This window comes from Panthera uncia (assembly GCF_023721935.1).
Source record: "Panthera uncia isolate 11264 chromosome C1 unlocalized genomic scaffold, Puncia_PCG_1.0 HiC_scaffold_4, whole genome shotgun sequence".
NCBI classification, from domain to species: domain Eukaryota; kingdom Metazoa; phylum Chordata; class Mammalia; order Carnivora; family Felidae; genus Panthera; species Panthera uncia.
In genome coordinates, this window is record NW_026057585.1 from 39828242 (window position 1) to 39845315 (window position 17074).

General features: G+C 35.9%; 1 protein-coding gene across 1 annotated transcript in view; it reads left to right on the forward strand.

The window, feature by feature from the left end:
* The window catches only part of ADGRL4 (adhesion G protein-coupled receptor L4), a 112128-nt gene extending 99642 nt beyond the window's left edge, over positions 1–12486 (forward strand). Inside the window, exons 14-16 of the mRNA XM_049616929.1 lie at positions 8166–8257; positions 9850–10018; positions 10376–12486. Coding sequence (XP_049472886.1) covers positions 8166–8257; positions 9850–10018; positions 10376–10438 — 324 coding nt within the window. The 3' untranslated portion in view covers positions 10439–12486. The remainder of the gene's footprint in view (positions 1–8165; positions 8258–9849; positions 10019–10375) is intronic.
* The last annotated feature ends 4588 nt before the right edge of the window (positions 12487–17074 follow it).

The following is a 17074-nucleotide window of genomic DNA, read 5'->3' on the forward strand; positions in this document are numbered from 1 at the left end:
GCTTGGTGGGAGAGCATTGCTATCTTCTAAAGAATGAACCTCAGGGTATTTATACCATGAATACTGTTAATATCTCAGAAGTTCTGTGAAGGATACTCTCCTCTTATAATACTTAGAACCTGTTTAAAAATATTTAGTATGTTTTCAGATTGCTTCAACTGTTTCAAATACTGTACCATCATAATTTCTGTGAGTTTTCACCAAATTTGAATTTTTTTAATGTTTATTTATTTTTGAGAGAGAGAGAGAGAGAGAGAGAGAACAAGCAGGGGAGGGGCAGAGGGAGAGAGAGGAAGACATAGAATCTGAAGCGGGATCCAGGCTCTGAGCTGTCAGCACAGAGCCTAACGCGGGGCTCAAACTCATAAACCGCAAGATCATGACCTAGGCCGAAGTCAGACGCATAACCGACTGAGCCACCCAGGCGCCCCAAGTTGTCACTAAATTCGTACTAATGCAATTTTACATCTAAGCTTTAGAAAATTTATTTCTAGCCATTATTTCCTTAACACAAGTTTGTTAACAGGTGCCGGCCTAATCCATCACTTCTCAGCATAACTGTCACCGTGCACATCAAGGGATTTCTAATGGGAAGTTCTGCCTGGCCAGGATGTGTTCTTTACTGGGCTCAAACCTTTTGTATGTGCTTTCGTCCACTGTATACTATATATTTTATCAGTCTACGCACATACACACATGTTCTGGTTCCACAACAATTGCAGCATCTGAAAATTTACCCCCTCTTCCTTTGAGATCTCTTTTCAAGCTGTCATATGTGGAGAGGGTGATGTCCTTGGGGGTTTCTACTAAGAAGCTAGTGTCATCAGGTTACAAAAAAGATCAGATGTGAAAATAATTTTAAAGCTATGGAGTTGTGGTGGCCGTACAAAACACAGGGTGCCCAATTAATTGGAATTTCAGATGAACAACAAATTATTTTTTAAGCATGCCCCAAATATTGTATGGGAGATACTTATACTAAAAAAGTTTTTGTCATCTAACTGCAATTCAAATTTAACAGGCATCTTGTCCTTTTATTTACTAATGAGACAACCCTATGAGAAGGGCTTATCAAAGTGTGTGTTATACAGAAGAAAATGTGACAGGGGCTTGAAGGTATAAACTGTATTTCTGACTTACTGAAAAGGAAGTTGTGTACTAGTTATAATTTGTGTTGATCTTCTAAGAAACATAGAAACAGAATCCACAAATAGGTTTTTGTATAATTGATTATTCACCACATATCTAGAACATCAATAATAAATACGAGTTATTGATAAGTTCGTATTTTTTTAAACTGGATTTTAAATTTTTATTTAAAATATAGGAAACACAGTATTTCTAGGGTATTTCATATATATATATATATATATATGTACTTTATATTTTATATTTACATGTCTTTTACCTTGCATAGATTTCTGTTGCTGTCAAAACAAATTACCACAAATTTGGTGGCAAAACAACAAATCTACTGTTTCACAGTTCTGGAGGTCAAAAGTCTGGGTACAGCATGGCTCAGCTGTTTCTTCTTCTGAGAGTCCCACTCGGGCTAAAATTAAGGCCTCAGCCATTCTAGAGGCTCTGGGGGAAGAATTTGTTTCCACGCTTCTTCAGGTTGTTGGCCAGTTTCAGTTTCATGCAATTGATTTCCTTGCTGGCTGTCGGACAGAGGTCAGTCTCAATTTGTAGGGGCCTCCCACATTTCCTGACTGACGACCTCCTTTGTCTTCAGTTCTCTCTGACCTCCACTTCTGCCTCCTCTCTCCCACCTCTCTTCCGTAGCACCTCGCTGCTAAATCCCTCCTGCCTTTCTCTTTCATTTCTAAGGGCTCACGTGCTTACATTGGAACCAACAGGATAATTCAGGACAACTTAAAGCCCATAACTTTATTCTATCTGCACAATCCTTTCTGCTGTATTTACAGGTTCCGGACATTAGCTGTGCCAATTTTCTCAGAAGAGGGGTACATTTTTTGCTTACCACATATTCTAATTTTTTCTGATACTCTGTAATTAGCATAGTAAGTAAGTAAGGGGTGATTCCAATTAAGGAATAAAATCTGAATGAAGACAAAACTCTGACTACTTGATTCCAGTGTAGCTAGTAAATTTTTTTTTAGGTAAGAGATGATATCTTCTCATTTTAAAGCTTCAACTGCAAACTACTGAGCCATCTCAGCAGTGATCTAGGGACTGAAAATGAGTCATTGTTTTTTGTGAGTTTTGTTTTTGCTTTTAGTGCCCTCTCAGTAGGCTAGTAGAAACCCACCCTTTGTCCATGGCAGAAGCAGATTAACTAGGCCAGTTAATTTAAAGGTAATAAAACTATTTGAAAGGACATAGCAGTTGTAATCATGACACATTCTTAAATGAACCAGATTCCATTTGATGTATATGAAAAATTAAAGCATAGGTCTAAAAGTGCTGTAAGAGAAGTTTTCTCATTCTTTTTGGTGAGATCTGACATCAGCATATAGATGGCTTCATCAATTATTGAGAAAAAGACTAAGAAAAGAAAAATGACTGATTGGGATGCTTCATTTTGATGTCTGAATTTGAAGCCCTTGGGTTGAATGTACCTGTAGGTTTAAATCTTTCAGAATTAGCTCATGCTCTCTCCCCAGCTTATCTATGTAAATTTTTTGTTTAAAAAAAAATAAGGTACTTAAACATTTTTAATGCACTCCATCAAACATCAGAGCATGTGTGCCGGGCTTTGAAGCCACTGCGCGTATCAACGAAGGTAAGAAATAGACCTCCGTATAGATAAATATTCCTTAAGATGAAGCTAGGGGAATGACTTTAAATTTAAAATACTGCTTTCTCTCAAGGGTTAAGTTTTCATGATTTTGAGTGATTTTTTTTTTCGCAGCTATTTTCATTCTCTCTATATTCTCAAGTGCGGCAATGAATTTCAGAGTTCTTGTTTGCCACCTAACGTGCTTGTCTTGCTTATTATTCCCAGAAAAGTATTAAGGATTCCTAATTGACAAGCTAAAACTGTTTTTTTTTTTTAATTGAAACAAAAAGGATAATGAATGACTCTGTTCAATTGTAGGTCATTAATTAGCCCCTGTGCTTTCATGGAACTCATATTTAGCGATAAATAAAAAGGGAACCACAGCTGATAAAATCAGCACACATTGGTAAACATTAATGATCAAGAGTGTGAATCATTTGAAAGGCACCATTTTCTTAATTAAGGTTCATATTAATGATGTTCCTTGTATTTTAGAGAATCGCTCAAGTATTCAAGTCCGTTATCATGGAGCCAGAATTGCCCATAAACACAGTGCTAGTAGTACCTTTCCAATTATTTAACCTAAAATGCAGTTATTTATCTAGCCTCAAAGTCGTTACTTCTGGAATAATTGCAAACCATTCCTCATGATCAGAAATAACTTTTAATTCTATATAATCTTGGTTTTGGCTTTTGTTTTTATCTTCTCAGACTATTTGTACTTATTTCATAAAACATTCCCTCCTGAAAATATTTTTCCTTGCCATGTAGAATGCAGAGTTTCAACTTAATTTCCACCTCTAAGTAAATAAAGTCATGTGCCTTTGGGTGACACTGATTCTTTAGTTATGGTTTTTTCACTCTATTTAAACATGGATCTAAAGTAGCTTATATATTTATGGATTAAGAGAGAATGCAGGCAGTGTAAAAGCAGCAAATGTAAGTTTTTCGTTACCCCAAATTTGCTGAATATTATAATATGATGGTGGATTTGTCTCTGAGTTTTGTTAAGGAAAAAAACTATTCTTATATTTGGTAAGGAAGACTTTTTCAGGACTACTGTGATAGGTGTCAAAACTATTGCAATAGGGGAGAGAGAGTCAGCTCAATTCTGAATACAATAAATATAGCTGGAGATTTATAGCCAAGGATCAGGTTGTGTGTTGGGGAAAGGAGATGTGTGGGAAATTACTAAGAGCAGATAGCAAGGGTAGGGAGAATTCTTGCTAAATTTACTTAACAGGACTCTTGCTAAAAGGCAGGCCAGTGTGATCAGATACCAAGGTTGGGGGTGGTGAGGAATTTAATTAGATATTGAGAGTGACCAGATATCAAGGGTGGTAGGATTCTCTCTAGGCTGATTTAGCAGGATCCTTGATAAAACTGAACTCTGCAAAGATGGACACTGAAGCCAAATGCTGACGCCTAGTTGAGAAGAGAGCTCAGAGGAGGCTCACTGAAGTTTGGTCAAGAATTTCGTCAGTGTTCTAATGACTAAGGCAAGGGAAGAACGTGTTTGCATACAGAATTTTCATTGTCCAGAACAGTAGAGAATACTGTCACGGTTTACACTGCCATCGAATTGAACTCAAGCCTGATTTTATCATTTGGGTTTCAGTTTTCAATAAACATACACTGGGAGGCAGTATGTAACAAGGTGGCATTTAAACAGGAGTGGTGAAGGAATTTGCCCTGGCAATTCCTGAAAGCCCGGCAAATACAACCACCCTAGGGCACGCTGGTGGGCTGGAGGAAGGACAGAGAATCCAATGTGAATGTAGTGACGAGATCAAAGGATAGAGATGTAGGACGTGAGAGAAGAAGTATAGTGAGACAAATCTAGAGGCCATTGTGAACTCCTTAGATCTAACTCTGAGTGAGATGAGAAGCCATCAGAAGGTTCTAAATAGAGACATGGTCTGACTTACATTTTAAAGGGATCAGTCTGACTGCTGTAATGTGAGAATAGAAGGCAAAGACAAGCTGGGAGACCAATTAGGGGGCTTTTGCAATAGTCCAGATGAGACACAGTGTGGCCTCTCCCAGGAGAGGCACTGCAAAGACAGTAAGTGGTAGTCATATTCTGAATATGCTGTAAAGGTAGAGGAGAAGGGTTTGCTCATGAATAAGCCTGATCTTCTAGAAGGATGAGGTAACTTTTTTTTTTTTTTTTTCTGAGGTGAGGAGATTGAAGCAAAACTAGGTTCTTTGGGGGAAGAAAGGCAGCTTGGTTTTTGACATGTTCAACTCCTGATGCCTACTAGACTTACTGAAGCAGTTGGGTAGGATGTTAAGGATAATATTTTGAGGGGCACCTGGGTGGCTCAGTGAGTCAAGCATCCAACTCTTGATCTCGGCTCAGGTCATGATCTCACTAACCGTGAGACAGAGCCCCACATCAGGCTCTGACAGCACAGAGCCTGCTTGGGATTCTCTCTCTCCCTCTCTCTCTCTCTCTGCCTCTTGCCCCACTCACACTCTGTCTCCTTCAAAATAAATAAACATTAACAAAAAAAGGATAATATTTTGAGCCATTGGGTCTGATAACCCAAGGAAATGAGTATGTATAGATAGATCTGATGACTGAGACACTGAGTAATCTCTTATTTTCTCTGCGTTGCCTCCTTTGGCTTCACTGGTCATTCAAGATTGGCTTAGAAATCGTATGTTAGTGTGCCATTACCTGTGTTCTTTTACACTACTATGCAAACAGTCACTGGGCACTTACTGAATAGTGTTGTACCTATCAATTGACTGGTCATCTCTTCCATTATACTGTAAGTTTCTTACGGAAAAGGCTTAAAAGTGTTCTTTTAAGGGAAGTGGAAGAATAAATTAAAATCCTTTGCATTTAACATAAAATCTAAGTAATATTCAGCCTTGTCTACTTCACTCACCTCTTTTCATACTACCCTTCCCTTTATTTACTACACCCCAGTCCCCTTTGCTAATTCCTTCAGCATATACCATATCCTCAACTCTCTCAAGCCTCATGGGTTCATTGATCTGCTAATGTATTATAACTTATTAAGTCTTGGTTTAAATACTAAATCCTAAGAGAAGTACTTCCTGAACCTTTATCTTAATCCACCCTCGTTTTGTCTCTCCTAATAACCCACATTTGTCACTTGATAGCATTTATCACAGTTTGTAGATTTATAAGTATTTATGTGATAATTTACTATAGAATTGTCTTAATACATTTATGAAAACAAAGGACAATGTCTGTTTTGTTCATTAATATACCCACCTCTCACCACTATCCCAGAGACTTGAGCCCTTTATAAAATGTTTAGAATACATGTAAAAAGCTTCATATATTTGAATTAGTACCAATGAATGTGGATAATATAATCAACATGTTTGTGATTTTATTCATTACGTAAAACTGTAACACCATTTGATAAATATATTTTAATCTGTGTTCTCTTATAATTGGGAAAGTATAAAATTATGGAATAGGAATTAGTCTCCTGCTTGTCCAGCAACACCTGGTTTTTATAAGTATGTAAACATTCTCCCTATTGGACACAAAAATGTACTTTCCAGAACTGGATCACCCATAGGGAATAAGTTTACATACTTATAAAATGATGTGGAACAACATTTCAAATATATACGTATTTCTGAGAAGACATAGCAGTATGAGCAACTATTTTTCAAGCCTGTTTTATTGAAAACAGTTTAAGAAACTTTAGTTAATATTATAAATTAGTCACATGGAAAATGTATGCAACTAGAAAACAATTTTTTTGTTAAAGCTATCTCACAACTCTTTGCTGAGATGACATATTCAATATAAATACTTCATAAAAATTCTTCAAAAATACTCAAACCAACAGTGGTTTGACATATACTATTTATACTAGCCAAATTATAATACTTTTTATTATTTAAAAACATATGCATATAATTATAGTATTAAATACAGTTGTTTCCAAATTTACTTAAAGAAGCTATAGCTATAAAACCCTAGAAAATATGATGCATCCCTCCTTCATAAGTATAGTCTCCTTACAAACTTAAATATTATTAAATTATCATTTCAGTTAGTTATTTGAGCTAAGATAGGGTTAAACTATCAATTCAATCAATTTTAATATGCTTTCTCTCCCCCTCTACAGTTGCTGAATTCTTTTCTTTGTATCAAAGAATTATTGTACTTGGAATTAATTAATCATATAATTAGAAGTAATAGACATTTGGAAGCAGAAAGAACAGAATAGACCCTCATCCCTCTAAGATTTTCTCTCAAGGACTTCTCCATGGAGAAGTGACTATATGAAATTATCTGACCCATTATTTCATACTGCTATTTATAATAGTAATTAGTAAATTTTGAGAAGTTATACAAAACTTCTTAGAATATAGGGGAAAACCAATTTTTTCCATAGCTATAAGCTCTTGAAATACTAGTATAAGAATTAGATTAAAATACTGCATTTTGCTATTTTTACAAAATGGCTTTTGAAAAAATGTTTGGATTAATAAAATATATTCAATAAATGATTAATCTACAAATTATTTTTATAATATTTAATATTTTTAATTGCTAGTATTCTCATATTAAAGTGGACATACACTAAAAAGTACCCTTAATTTAGTCTTCTGGGACCACAAATATGACCTAAAGGTTTCCAAAAATACGGGAAAGAGGAAACTTTTCATAAGCAGTCACTTTAAAAGGAGTAAAAATTGTGTGTATTCCTTGTAGCCCATAATAAGAAATATAAATAATAGAATGATAAATGTTTATTAATAAAATACATATGCCTTCAGAAACATTTCTTTCATTGATTGATATTTTGAAAGATTCTGAGGTTAAATCTAAGGGAAGGAAATTTCAGCATAAATATTAGGCGACATTGCTAGATGAACCATACAAAAGAAAGTACATTCAAACATTTTCTAGGTATTTGAAGGTGTTTTGTTGGGTTTTCTAATCCCTCTGATATCTTTTTCCAGTTTAAATTTTTAAAAGCTAACAGAATTATCACTAACACTTCTCATCGAAGAAACAGCACACAATTGAATGAAGAAAAATTTGATTTCTCAAATGTTCACAAAGTTTTTCAAACCAAAATTTTACTTAATGTGCATAATAATCTTATTATTGGCAGCAGCTGATAATCATCAATCTGTAGATGTGATCATACATCTGAAGAAGTTTCTTGAACATGTTGTTTTTAATACAGTCTGGCAAATTGTATTACCATTTGTACCAACAATTTTCACTGATATTATAAAGATCAACCCCAGATCTGTTTCTACCAGAGGGTTTGTACTTTGTAATATACATAAAAGTTCTAAGATTTTCTAGTTTCCATCTTATTTGAAATCTTTACTATTTATTTATTCCTTTTATATGTATCTAATTTACTATGAAAATGGTCTTTTCTTTGAAATTCATTTATTTTCTCAGGTTAATCTCTTGGCTTTTGGATTTATCATATACAAAGTTTTTCGTCACACTGCAGGGTTGAAACCAGAAGTTAGTTGCTATGAGAACATAAGGTAAATGTCTCTTTCACTCTATTTCTTTAGTAGTTAAAAGATTGAGTACCTTAAGGCACAAATAACTCTTGGAAAGGCTATTTTTTAATTTTTTTTATAACTTTCTTCTGCCATATTAAAAAAACTTATTGTCAAATAGCATTTTAAATATGTTTAATAAGACTATAATCACCACAGATTAAATGGTAAGTAAAGCCATCTTTTCTAACATAATCCCCTTTGAAAGAAAAGATGATGGCTGTGTTTTAAGGCAAAAATTGGCCTTAGCGATTTTCTTTGGAAAACATTCCTCAGAGCTTAGTAACTGTGTTTCTTTCTTGTGACTCCTACTTTGCATGCTGCCATGATTTTTCCTTCAACCCTCTCTTTAAAACTGATTTATTGAGACCTCGAAAATGGTTTGTTCAGGAAAAACTGAAGTGTACTATAGGGAACATTAGAAACGACTAACGTTTGTGTTGCTTGGAAACACTCCTGTAGTTTCAATACCTTACACAAGATTTATAGTTAGGATTTAGCAAACGTTTGATCGATTACTTTCTTTTACTCCTCTTCATTCATAGCTTCATGTAGTGTGCTGGTTTTAATAAAGTTGAAAATGACTCATTTTCTGAGGTATACTGCTAAAACATCTTCTGCAGGAGAGAATGATTGGACAAAGAATGAATAAGAAAATAATCATTAGTTGCCTCATTTTCAAAGCAATGTCCTCAGTGAGCAGGATTGAATGTTGTTTTACCAGAAGTCATAGGCAGTAAGTTGAAAATATGTAAGAGTATGTGCATGTATTTTTTTTTAATTTTTAAGAAAGCGGTATTCTGACATGAATTTATTTTGAGGTAACTGTATTGTAACAGCAGAAAAAAGAATCTAGTTTTATATCTTATGCTTTCTTCTTTACTAAACCTGAAAGGAAAGCAGAACCTTCCTTTGATGTCATGCACATGTACTCACCCAAGTCCACCCGGTATACTTTGCAAGGTTTCTTAGGGAAAATGCTCCCTAACAGATAGATGTCTTACCTTCAGGAATTATTACAACATTTGATTTGAAATCAAAGCACATACACTGCAGTATACTAGATAAAAATATTTTAAGATTAAGGGAATTCCAGGACGCTTGGGTGGCTCTCTCGGTTAAGTGGCCAACTTCAGCTCAGGTCATGATCTCACAGTTCTTGAGTTCGAGCCCCGCCTCGGGCTCTGTGCTGACAGCTCAGAGCCTGGAGCCTGCTACACATTCTGTGTCTTCCTCTCTCTCTGCCCCTCCCCTTCTCTTTCTCTCTCTCTCTCTAAAGTAAGTAAACTTTAAAAAAAAAATTTTTTTTAAAGATTAAGGAAATTCCTTGAAAAATACCATATTTTAATAGCGTTGCCTTCATTTTGGAAGTGCATCCCTGTCATGGTGCAGTAACATACCCTAAAGGCTGTCCCACGTAACTAGCATGATGTATCAGTTTCAAAATCCTTATTGGTCTTTGCAGAAGATTTCTTAATTGTACCGAAAAGCCATTTCCCACATAATTTGAGGAGTTTAGGGATGTGTTGAGTCTATGTCATTTTCTTAACCGAAACATTTCAAATGTGTTACAGGTCTTGTGCCAGAGGAGCCCTTGCTCTCCTGTTCCTTCTCGGCACCACCTGGATCTTCGGGGTTCTCCATGTCGTGCACGCATCAGTGGTAACAGCTTACCTCTTCACCGTCAGCAATGCTTTCCAGGGGATGTTCATCTTCTTATTCCTGTGTGTCTTATCTAGAAAAGTAAGCCGTTTCTTTTATTATAATTGCGGTCAACCCTATAGCATATTCATGTAGCATCGGCTACCAAATTGATAAAAATTCTTATTCTCATGGATTTGTGCTGTCTTTGTTGCCTAATGCAGTACATTTTAGTATCAAAATAATTGGAACATCTATCTGTTCATATGGAAATATGCTTTAAAAAAAACTTGCTCTTAGGAATGTAAACATAGCTTATATTAATTTAAGCATATTCTGACAGATAATGAGAAAATCATACTTTAGAAAACGAAATATAACAATTTAATGTGATTTGAAAATAATTTGATGTGACCATTGCAATTATGTTTAACATTTCTTTTTTTTTCTTCTTTTTAGATCCAAGAAGAATATTATAGATTGTTCAAAAATGTCCCTTGTTGTTTTGGATGTTTAAGGTAAAAATAGAGAACTATGGATAATTTTTGCTCTACATAAGAAAACCAAGCTGTGGATGGCCAATGTATAAAAATGACTTGAATCAATGATCTAATTATTAATTACTAGATAAGTATTTTAAATCCATTTTTCTGTTTACAGTGTAGAAACTGTAGATAAGATACCATAATTATGTACCATATAGCTATAGTTTGCTTTCCCACATGACATAGTTAGTTATGTCAAAATAGTATTGCAAATATTTGAAAAGTAATTGGTTTCTCAGGAGTGATATCACTGCGCCCAAGGAAAGACTTTCTTTCTAACACAAGAAATATATGAATGTCCTGAAGGAAACCACTGGATTGATATTTTTGTGACTCATGTTGCCTTTGAAACTAGTCCCCTATCACCTTAGTAATGAGCTCTGTTACAGAAAGTGGAATATGAGAGAATGAAGGGGCAGAATGTAAAGCAGTAAAAGGGAAATGGCTATTATAACAATGAGATGTATTTTGAGTAAGCTTGTTTTTTTGTAAACTAAATGAGAAATTATAGATGAAATAATTGAATAAACACTTCTTACCATTGCACGAATTTTTCTGAACTTAAATTTAGACTAAAACAACTTAGACCTTTTCTATATTTATTTTCTTTCCTAATATTCGAAAAAACCCCATAAAACTTTACAAATGAAAAGGCAGGCAATTATGTTCTGGTTTTTGGGTTAACATCATAAGGAGGTATGTGCTGTTTCCATACTAATTTCATAGATTATAACTTCAAATCTTTAATCAGAAATACATAAATGTGTCAAACTATAATATTTTTCATGGCTGTAAATGTAAAAATAGTGTATATAAAAATTGAAGTATTCTCTTCTATAACCTTTCAGTGTAGTGAATAATATTGGATCTCATTAGGCTAGTATATTTGAGTTCTTTATTTCTTTTAATTTTGGAAATATTATAGTTCACATGACAATATTCCCTTTTAACTTACTATTTTTAAAAGGGCATTGTAAATATGAAAGTATTCAGAAAGTGAATTGCCATTTTTTTCTGTTCAGAAAAGTACACATTTAAAAATGTTATTTATAACAAAGGAATCACTGAGAACTGTAGAAATGTTCACAGTGGATATATTTTCTGACAGTTTTCTACTATCTATTAAAGCATATCTGCTTAAATGTATGGTTTCTATCTATCCTCAAATCTTCTCATTAAAATGTGGAAGCAGGGATTTTATTTCAAAAATATGTAATTGTCTGCACCTGCCTGTAGAAGTATGCCAACACACTAAATGTTGTGATTTTAATTTCTCCAGCTTTTAAAATGAAGTCTGTCAAAACTTGCTCTAACAAATAAAATGTTATCTAAATGAATACAGCTACTGTTTGCTGAGTCATTTTCTCAAGAAAGATGAGCTACCTGCCAATATGTCCCTACACATTTTTAGAGAATCCATGATAAATTTTCATTATATCTTCTGATCTCTTATATGCTAAGCCTGTGACCTATTATTACCATTGTCATTATAGAACAGGGTTATAAGCATGTGATATTGAAAAACTAATCTGTTCAATCGATACATACGAATGATGTATGGCAGGCAGAATAATAGCTCTCCCAATACTCTCACACCCTAATCTTCAGAATCTGTGGCCACTATGTTAGGTTACATGGAGAGAAGAATTAAGATCGCTAATCAGCTGACCTTGACATGGGGACATCATCCTGGATTATCTAGGTGGGCCCAATGTCACCACAAGCGTCCTTGTGAATGAGAAAGGGAGAAAGGAGAGCACGAGAGAGTGACACAGCCCGAGATGGCTTGACCAGCCGTTGCTGGCTTTGAAGACTTCTGAAGTCTACAAATGAAGGAAACTTCACAGCCTCTAGAAGCTGAAAAAGACAAGGAAACAGATTCTTCCCTAGAGCCTCTAAAAGGAAGTAGATGTGCTGATACCTTTTAGCTTATTTTAGCCCAGGCTGACCTATTTTGGACTTCTAACCTCCAGAACTGTAAGATAATAAATGTATATTGTTTAAGCCACCAAGTTTGTTGAAAATTTGTCACAAGTTTATTGATAATTTTTGATAATTTGTTATAGCTACCATAGGGAATATTATGGAAGTATGTATAACATCTTTAGAGATAATCAACTATTCATATCATTAGGACAAACCTTGACTCTAGTGTCTTGTTTTTATCAACCGTCCCTTAGATATTATTGGATAAAGCTTGTATTCTTTAGCATACTGTTCAAACCTCCTTAGGAGCCTCCTGGGTGGCTTCTGAAACAGCCCCCATATGTGGAGGACAGGGTGAGACCGAAGAAAGAGGCAGGCCACTCCAGATTGGTACAAGGCAGGTTCAATAAGCAAGAAAATTTGTCTTATGGGATTTGTCTTAGGTTGCCACAAATAAGTAGATCTTTACACCCACCCATCAAATCTTAAAAGTTTATATAGAGTGGCGCCTGGGTGGCTCAGTCGGTTAAGCGGCCGACTTTGGCTCAGGTCATGATCTCACGGTCCGTGAGTTCGAGCCCCGCGTCGGGCTCTGTGCTGACAGCTCAGAGCCTGGAACCTGTTTCAGATTCTGTGTCTCCCTCTCTCTGACCCTCCCCTATTCATGCTCTGTCTCTCTCTGTCTCAAAAATAAACATTAAAAAAAAGTTAAAAAAAAAAAGTTTATATAGAGACTGTCACATATACCATCCAGATGGTCTCAATGCCACATTCCAATCTCAAGACTGCATTGTTGGGGTATCTTCTTGGAGCACTGAAGACAAGCAGGATGTACATTCCAAGGACAGTGAAGGGGTGAGGAGCCTCCAAGTGCCCATGTCCAGCTTGCAGGTCAACCACATGTCAAGTCTTCTTGATGACCTCCTCCAACAATAAGATTTCAGACCTTTCAGTTTTTACTTTTTTCCCTCTGAAAATTTCTTTAGTCACACCAAACTGTTTCTTTTTCCCAAAACTTACCATGAGTTACCAAATTCCCAATTCCTAGAATTTCCTCCTTGTGAACATCATTACTCTGACAAACATTATTTATCCCTAATGTATCTTTACATGTATCTTGAACGTATCTTCTCTATGAAGCCTTCCTGGATTCATGCGAGGAATTAATCACTTCCACTTTTGTGTCAGCACTTTCTCTAGTACTTATTCTATTTTAATATTCATTACATTGTATTGCAATTGTTTAGACCAAACTCAGGACATTCGTTGTGCCTACTTTTGTTCTTCATTGAGGACAGGAACCTTTTCTCCTTTTTGCTTCATGAATCAGTGTTACTGCCCTCTGCTGCCTTGTGATCATATGACTGATATAAGAGAGTCTGGACCCTCTGAATAGTCTGGCCTTTTGCTTTAGTATTCCACACTGGAAGCCCATTCAGTGAACTGGCTTTCTCAGGTAAAGCCCTCGATGCTTGTCTCTGTTAGAGTGTTCAGGGGAAGATATGGCCCAGCAATCTCAAATTGGTGAGGTACAGCAGGCAGAAGGATTAGGCTACCAGTGTAGACATGAGCTCAGAATATGGCTTTACCTCAGTTTTTCCAGGAAAGATCTTCTTTGGGGATTTGTAAGGAGCTTGCCAAACTGCTAATAAAGTAGTGATTTATTTTCCATTTGGCTGTTATTCCTCATGTAACACTCACTTCCTTGTTTGATGGTGAGTGAGGTAAATATTAGGATTTTAGATTCAATTTCCTCAACCTCTAAAACGCATCACAAGTTTTGTCATATTAATTTACAAACTCTTCTTTACTTGATAAATATACGGGAATGAGACAAGGTTATAGGATTCAGTCAAAGAATTTGATACTTTAAGGTTGGCTTCAAACAATGAGAAGAATGGACACCAAAGAAGTATAAGATAAATTCCCCATGAAAATTTGCTATTAACTGGATATAATAATGTCCCAATTGTAAAAAAAAAAAAAAAAAAAAAAAAAAGTTGCTTGACTGATTACACTGTATATAAATAAATATATTTACACACAATAGAAATATATTTATATAAATGTATCTATACACAATATAACAATTAGGAAAAGTGTTTTAAAAAAATCTATCAGCAAGTACTCCACAATCTACACGCTAGACATAACCAACAAAGAGTACTTAATAATTTGATAACATCATCTCTTTAGTCCCTTTCAATTCAATGCCACTTCCCTAAAGTTAGACAATAACTCTGCATTACCAACATCATTCTCTAATTTCTCCAACATGAAATCTTTGAAGAAAACACAAATTATGGTTCCAGAAAGAGTACCCTTGTTCAGGTTTTTACTTTACCTGGAATGTCTACTCCCATGAGAATTCCACACGTCATTCAAAATCTCCCTCCAGGAAGCCTCTCTGATCAATTTGGTCCTTGTCGATTTCCCCAATCTACTACAGCTATACCACATAGAGAGTGTACAAGATAACATAATACTTGATAGGAGTCATTGTGAAATTGTCACGCAGTGTTCAAACTTAAAACTTCTAGGTTTTAAAAGACAGCTAGGAGAGAAATCACTTAGAAAAGGCATTTAAAGGAGGAAAAAATTATTTCTCCCCAAAACTTGCTACAGTTTTCAATTATTGCATTGCATGATCTCATTTAATTTTCACAGTAACATATGCAATTCTATCTTCATTTTTCAATGTGAACAGTACTTGATATCACAGAGCTGGGAACTTGCAAAGTTCATGTTCAAACTGAAAGCCCAGCTCGTTCTGCTCCCTCGTGTGAACTCAGGAACTTGCTCATATTCTCGGATAGGAGGGTCCACCATTCCATGGCCATAAACTCATATAGTATGAGGACTGTATTCCTGTTTATAATTATGTTCTCTTGGGTGACGACATGCTTTTTTAACATGGCATTTTGATATGTCTTTTCTATATGCATGTGCAATTTGAAATGCACACAGCACACGTTTTAAGGTGAAATGTTTTTCTTCTTTTCTCTTTGCTTGATTGCCACTTCTTTGCACATTTATTTCTATCTCTCATCCCCACTCACACCCTCAGCTAGGCAATTCACTTTAATTACCTGTTACATATTCTTCCATATTGTTCTTCCTGTTTATATCATCATATTCAAATCATTAATATGAGATTACATTATAAAAACATCTCTTCTACCTGTTTTTCTCACTTGGGAAGCTAACAGGTATAGCTCACTCTTTTTGGGTGACTAAATAATATTCAGTATTGAGGATGGACCATAAATTGTACAGCTGATGTGCAATTTGGACTAATACAGTAATACATTAGAAGACTTCAGTATCTTTCAGAAGTAATGTTCTCTATGCTGTATGCCTTGGTTTTGTTGACGAAAATACCAAATGCCAACAGCCTTTTTTTTTCCTCTGATAGATGTGGGCTTGTGTTGATAAGACAAAACACTGTAACCCTTTCTTTGATGTAGAGGTTCCTTGTTATTTCTTGTAAGTATTCAGTGAAACCGTACCATGGATTTGAGATCCACAAATCTCCTTGAGCATTATAAGCGAAAAGGATTTGAATCATTTACCCTAGACTGAAGGCTTGAGCAAGCGTTAAGATGAGTAGGCAATCTGAAAGTACGGGGCATTCTACTTGGTGTTTCATTCAGACGTGACGCACCACAGGTGCTTGTGGTGGTTGTGATTAATATAAAATGAGAGGGTTGGTTTGGCGGCAGTCGATCTGTTCCGGTACCAATGTGCCGTGATTCTGATTCCAACCCCCCATTTGGAAGCATCGTAAATACTAAAATCTATAATGTATATTACCATTTTACGCACTCAAACATAAGGGAAAAAAATCATAGGTTTCTTTCAAAATTGTCCTAAAGAAACGTGGTTTCGTTTCCTGTTGGGCTGCAATTTGCCATATATCAGAATCCAAGGGCCAGGCTGTTCAACCTGAAAATGATTATTTTCTTTCTTTTCGTTAATGTATCGGAAGTGGATCTAAAAGAACCTCCAGTATGCAGGGGGGCTAATTATCCTGGCAGTCAGTTAAGCTTTGGAAGTTTTAGGTGATAAGAACAGAGCCCTAAAAAGGACTCCCTGCCTGCTGTGAAGAAAGCAACCTGTGCTGCCATCCCTGAAAATATTGTTCAAATTACCCTAAAATTCTTCTGGTTTTCTGTGCATCCTGGCTCCTGGAGAGCGGCACTGTTCCAGCGAGGTCATTTACTCTGTCACTTCAGCCTGCTCGGCGATCATGACAACTACATCTTTCACTCAATCTTATGTAGGAGGCTTTCCTGCCAGACCTTATGCGACCTGAGTGGGGAAGGTAATTATACAAAGCAACACTGTTTCTTGTGCCACCCGTCTCCTCTGTAGAACCACCTCAGTGCTCCCCAATTTGATCTTCCCACTCAGATCAATTTCTCAGATTCCGCTAAAGGAATGCATAAGTAAACAGCCACCTTCACGTCCCAGGACTTAACGTGCAGAGAGGCACGGCAGTGTCGCCGATACTGGCACCAGACTCCACGGGCTGGTTGCCAGGGCTAGAGTTCTATTTCTACCTCCGGTGACATAGGATCTTGGGCAAGTTACAGCCATGTGTTTTAGTTTTTCATCTCAGAAATGGAGATAAGGACAGTACCTGTCTTATAACGCCGTTGTGAGAATTGTATCGCTTAATATATGG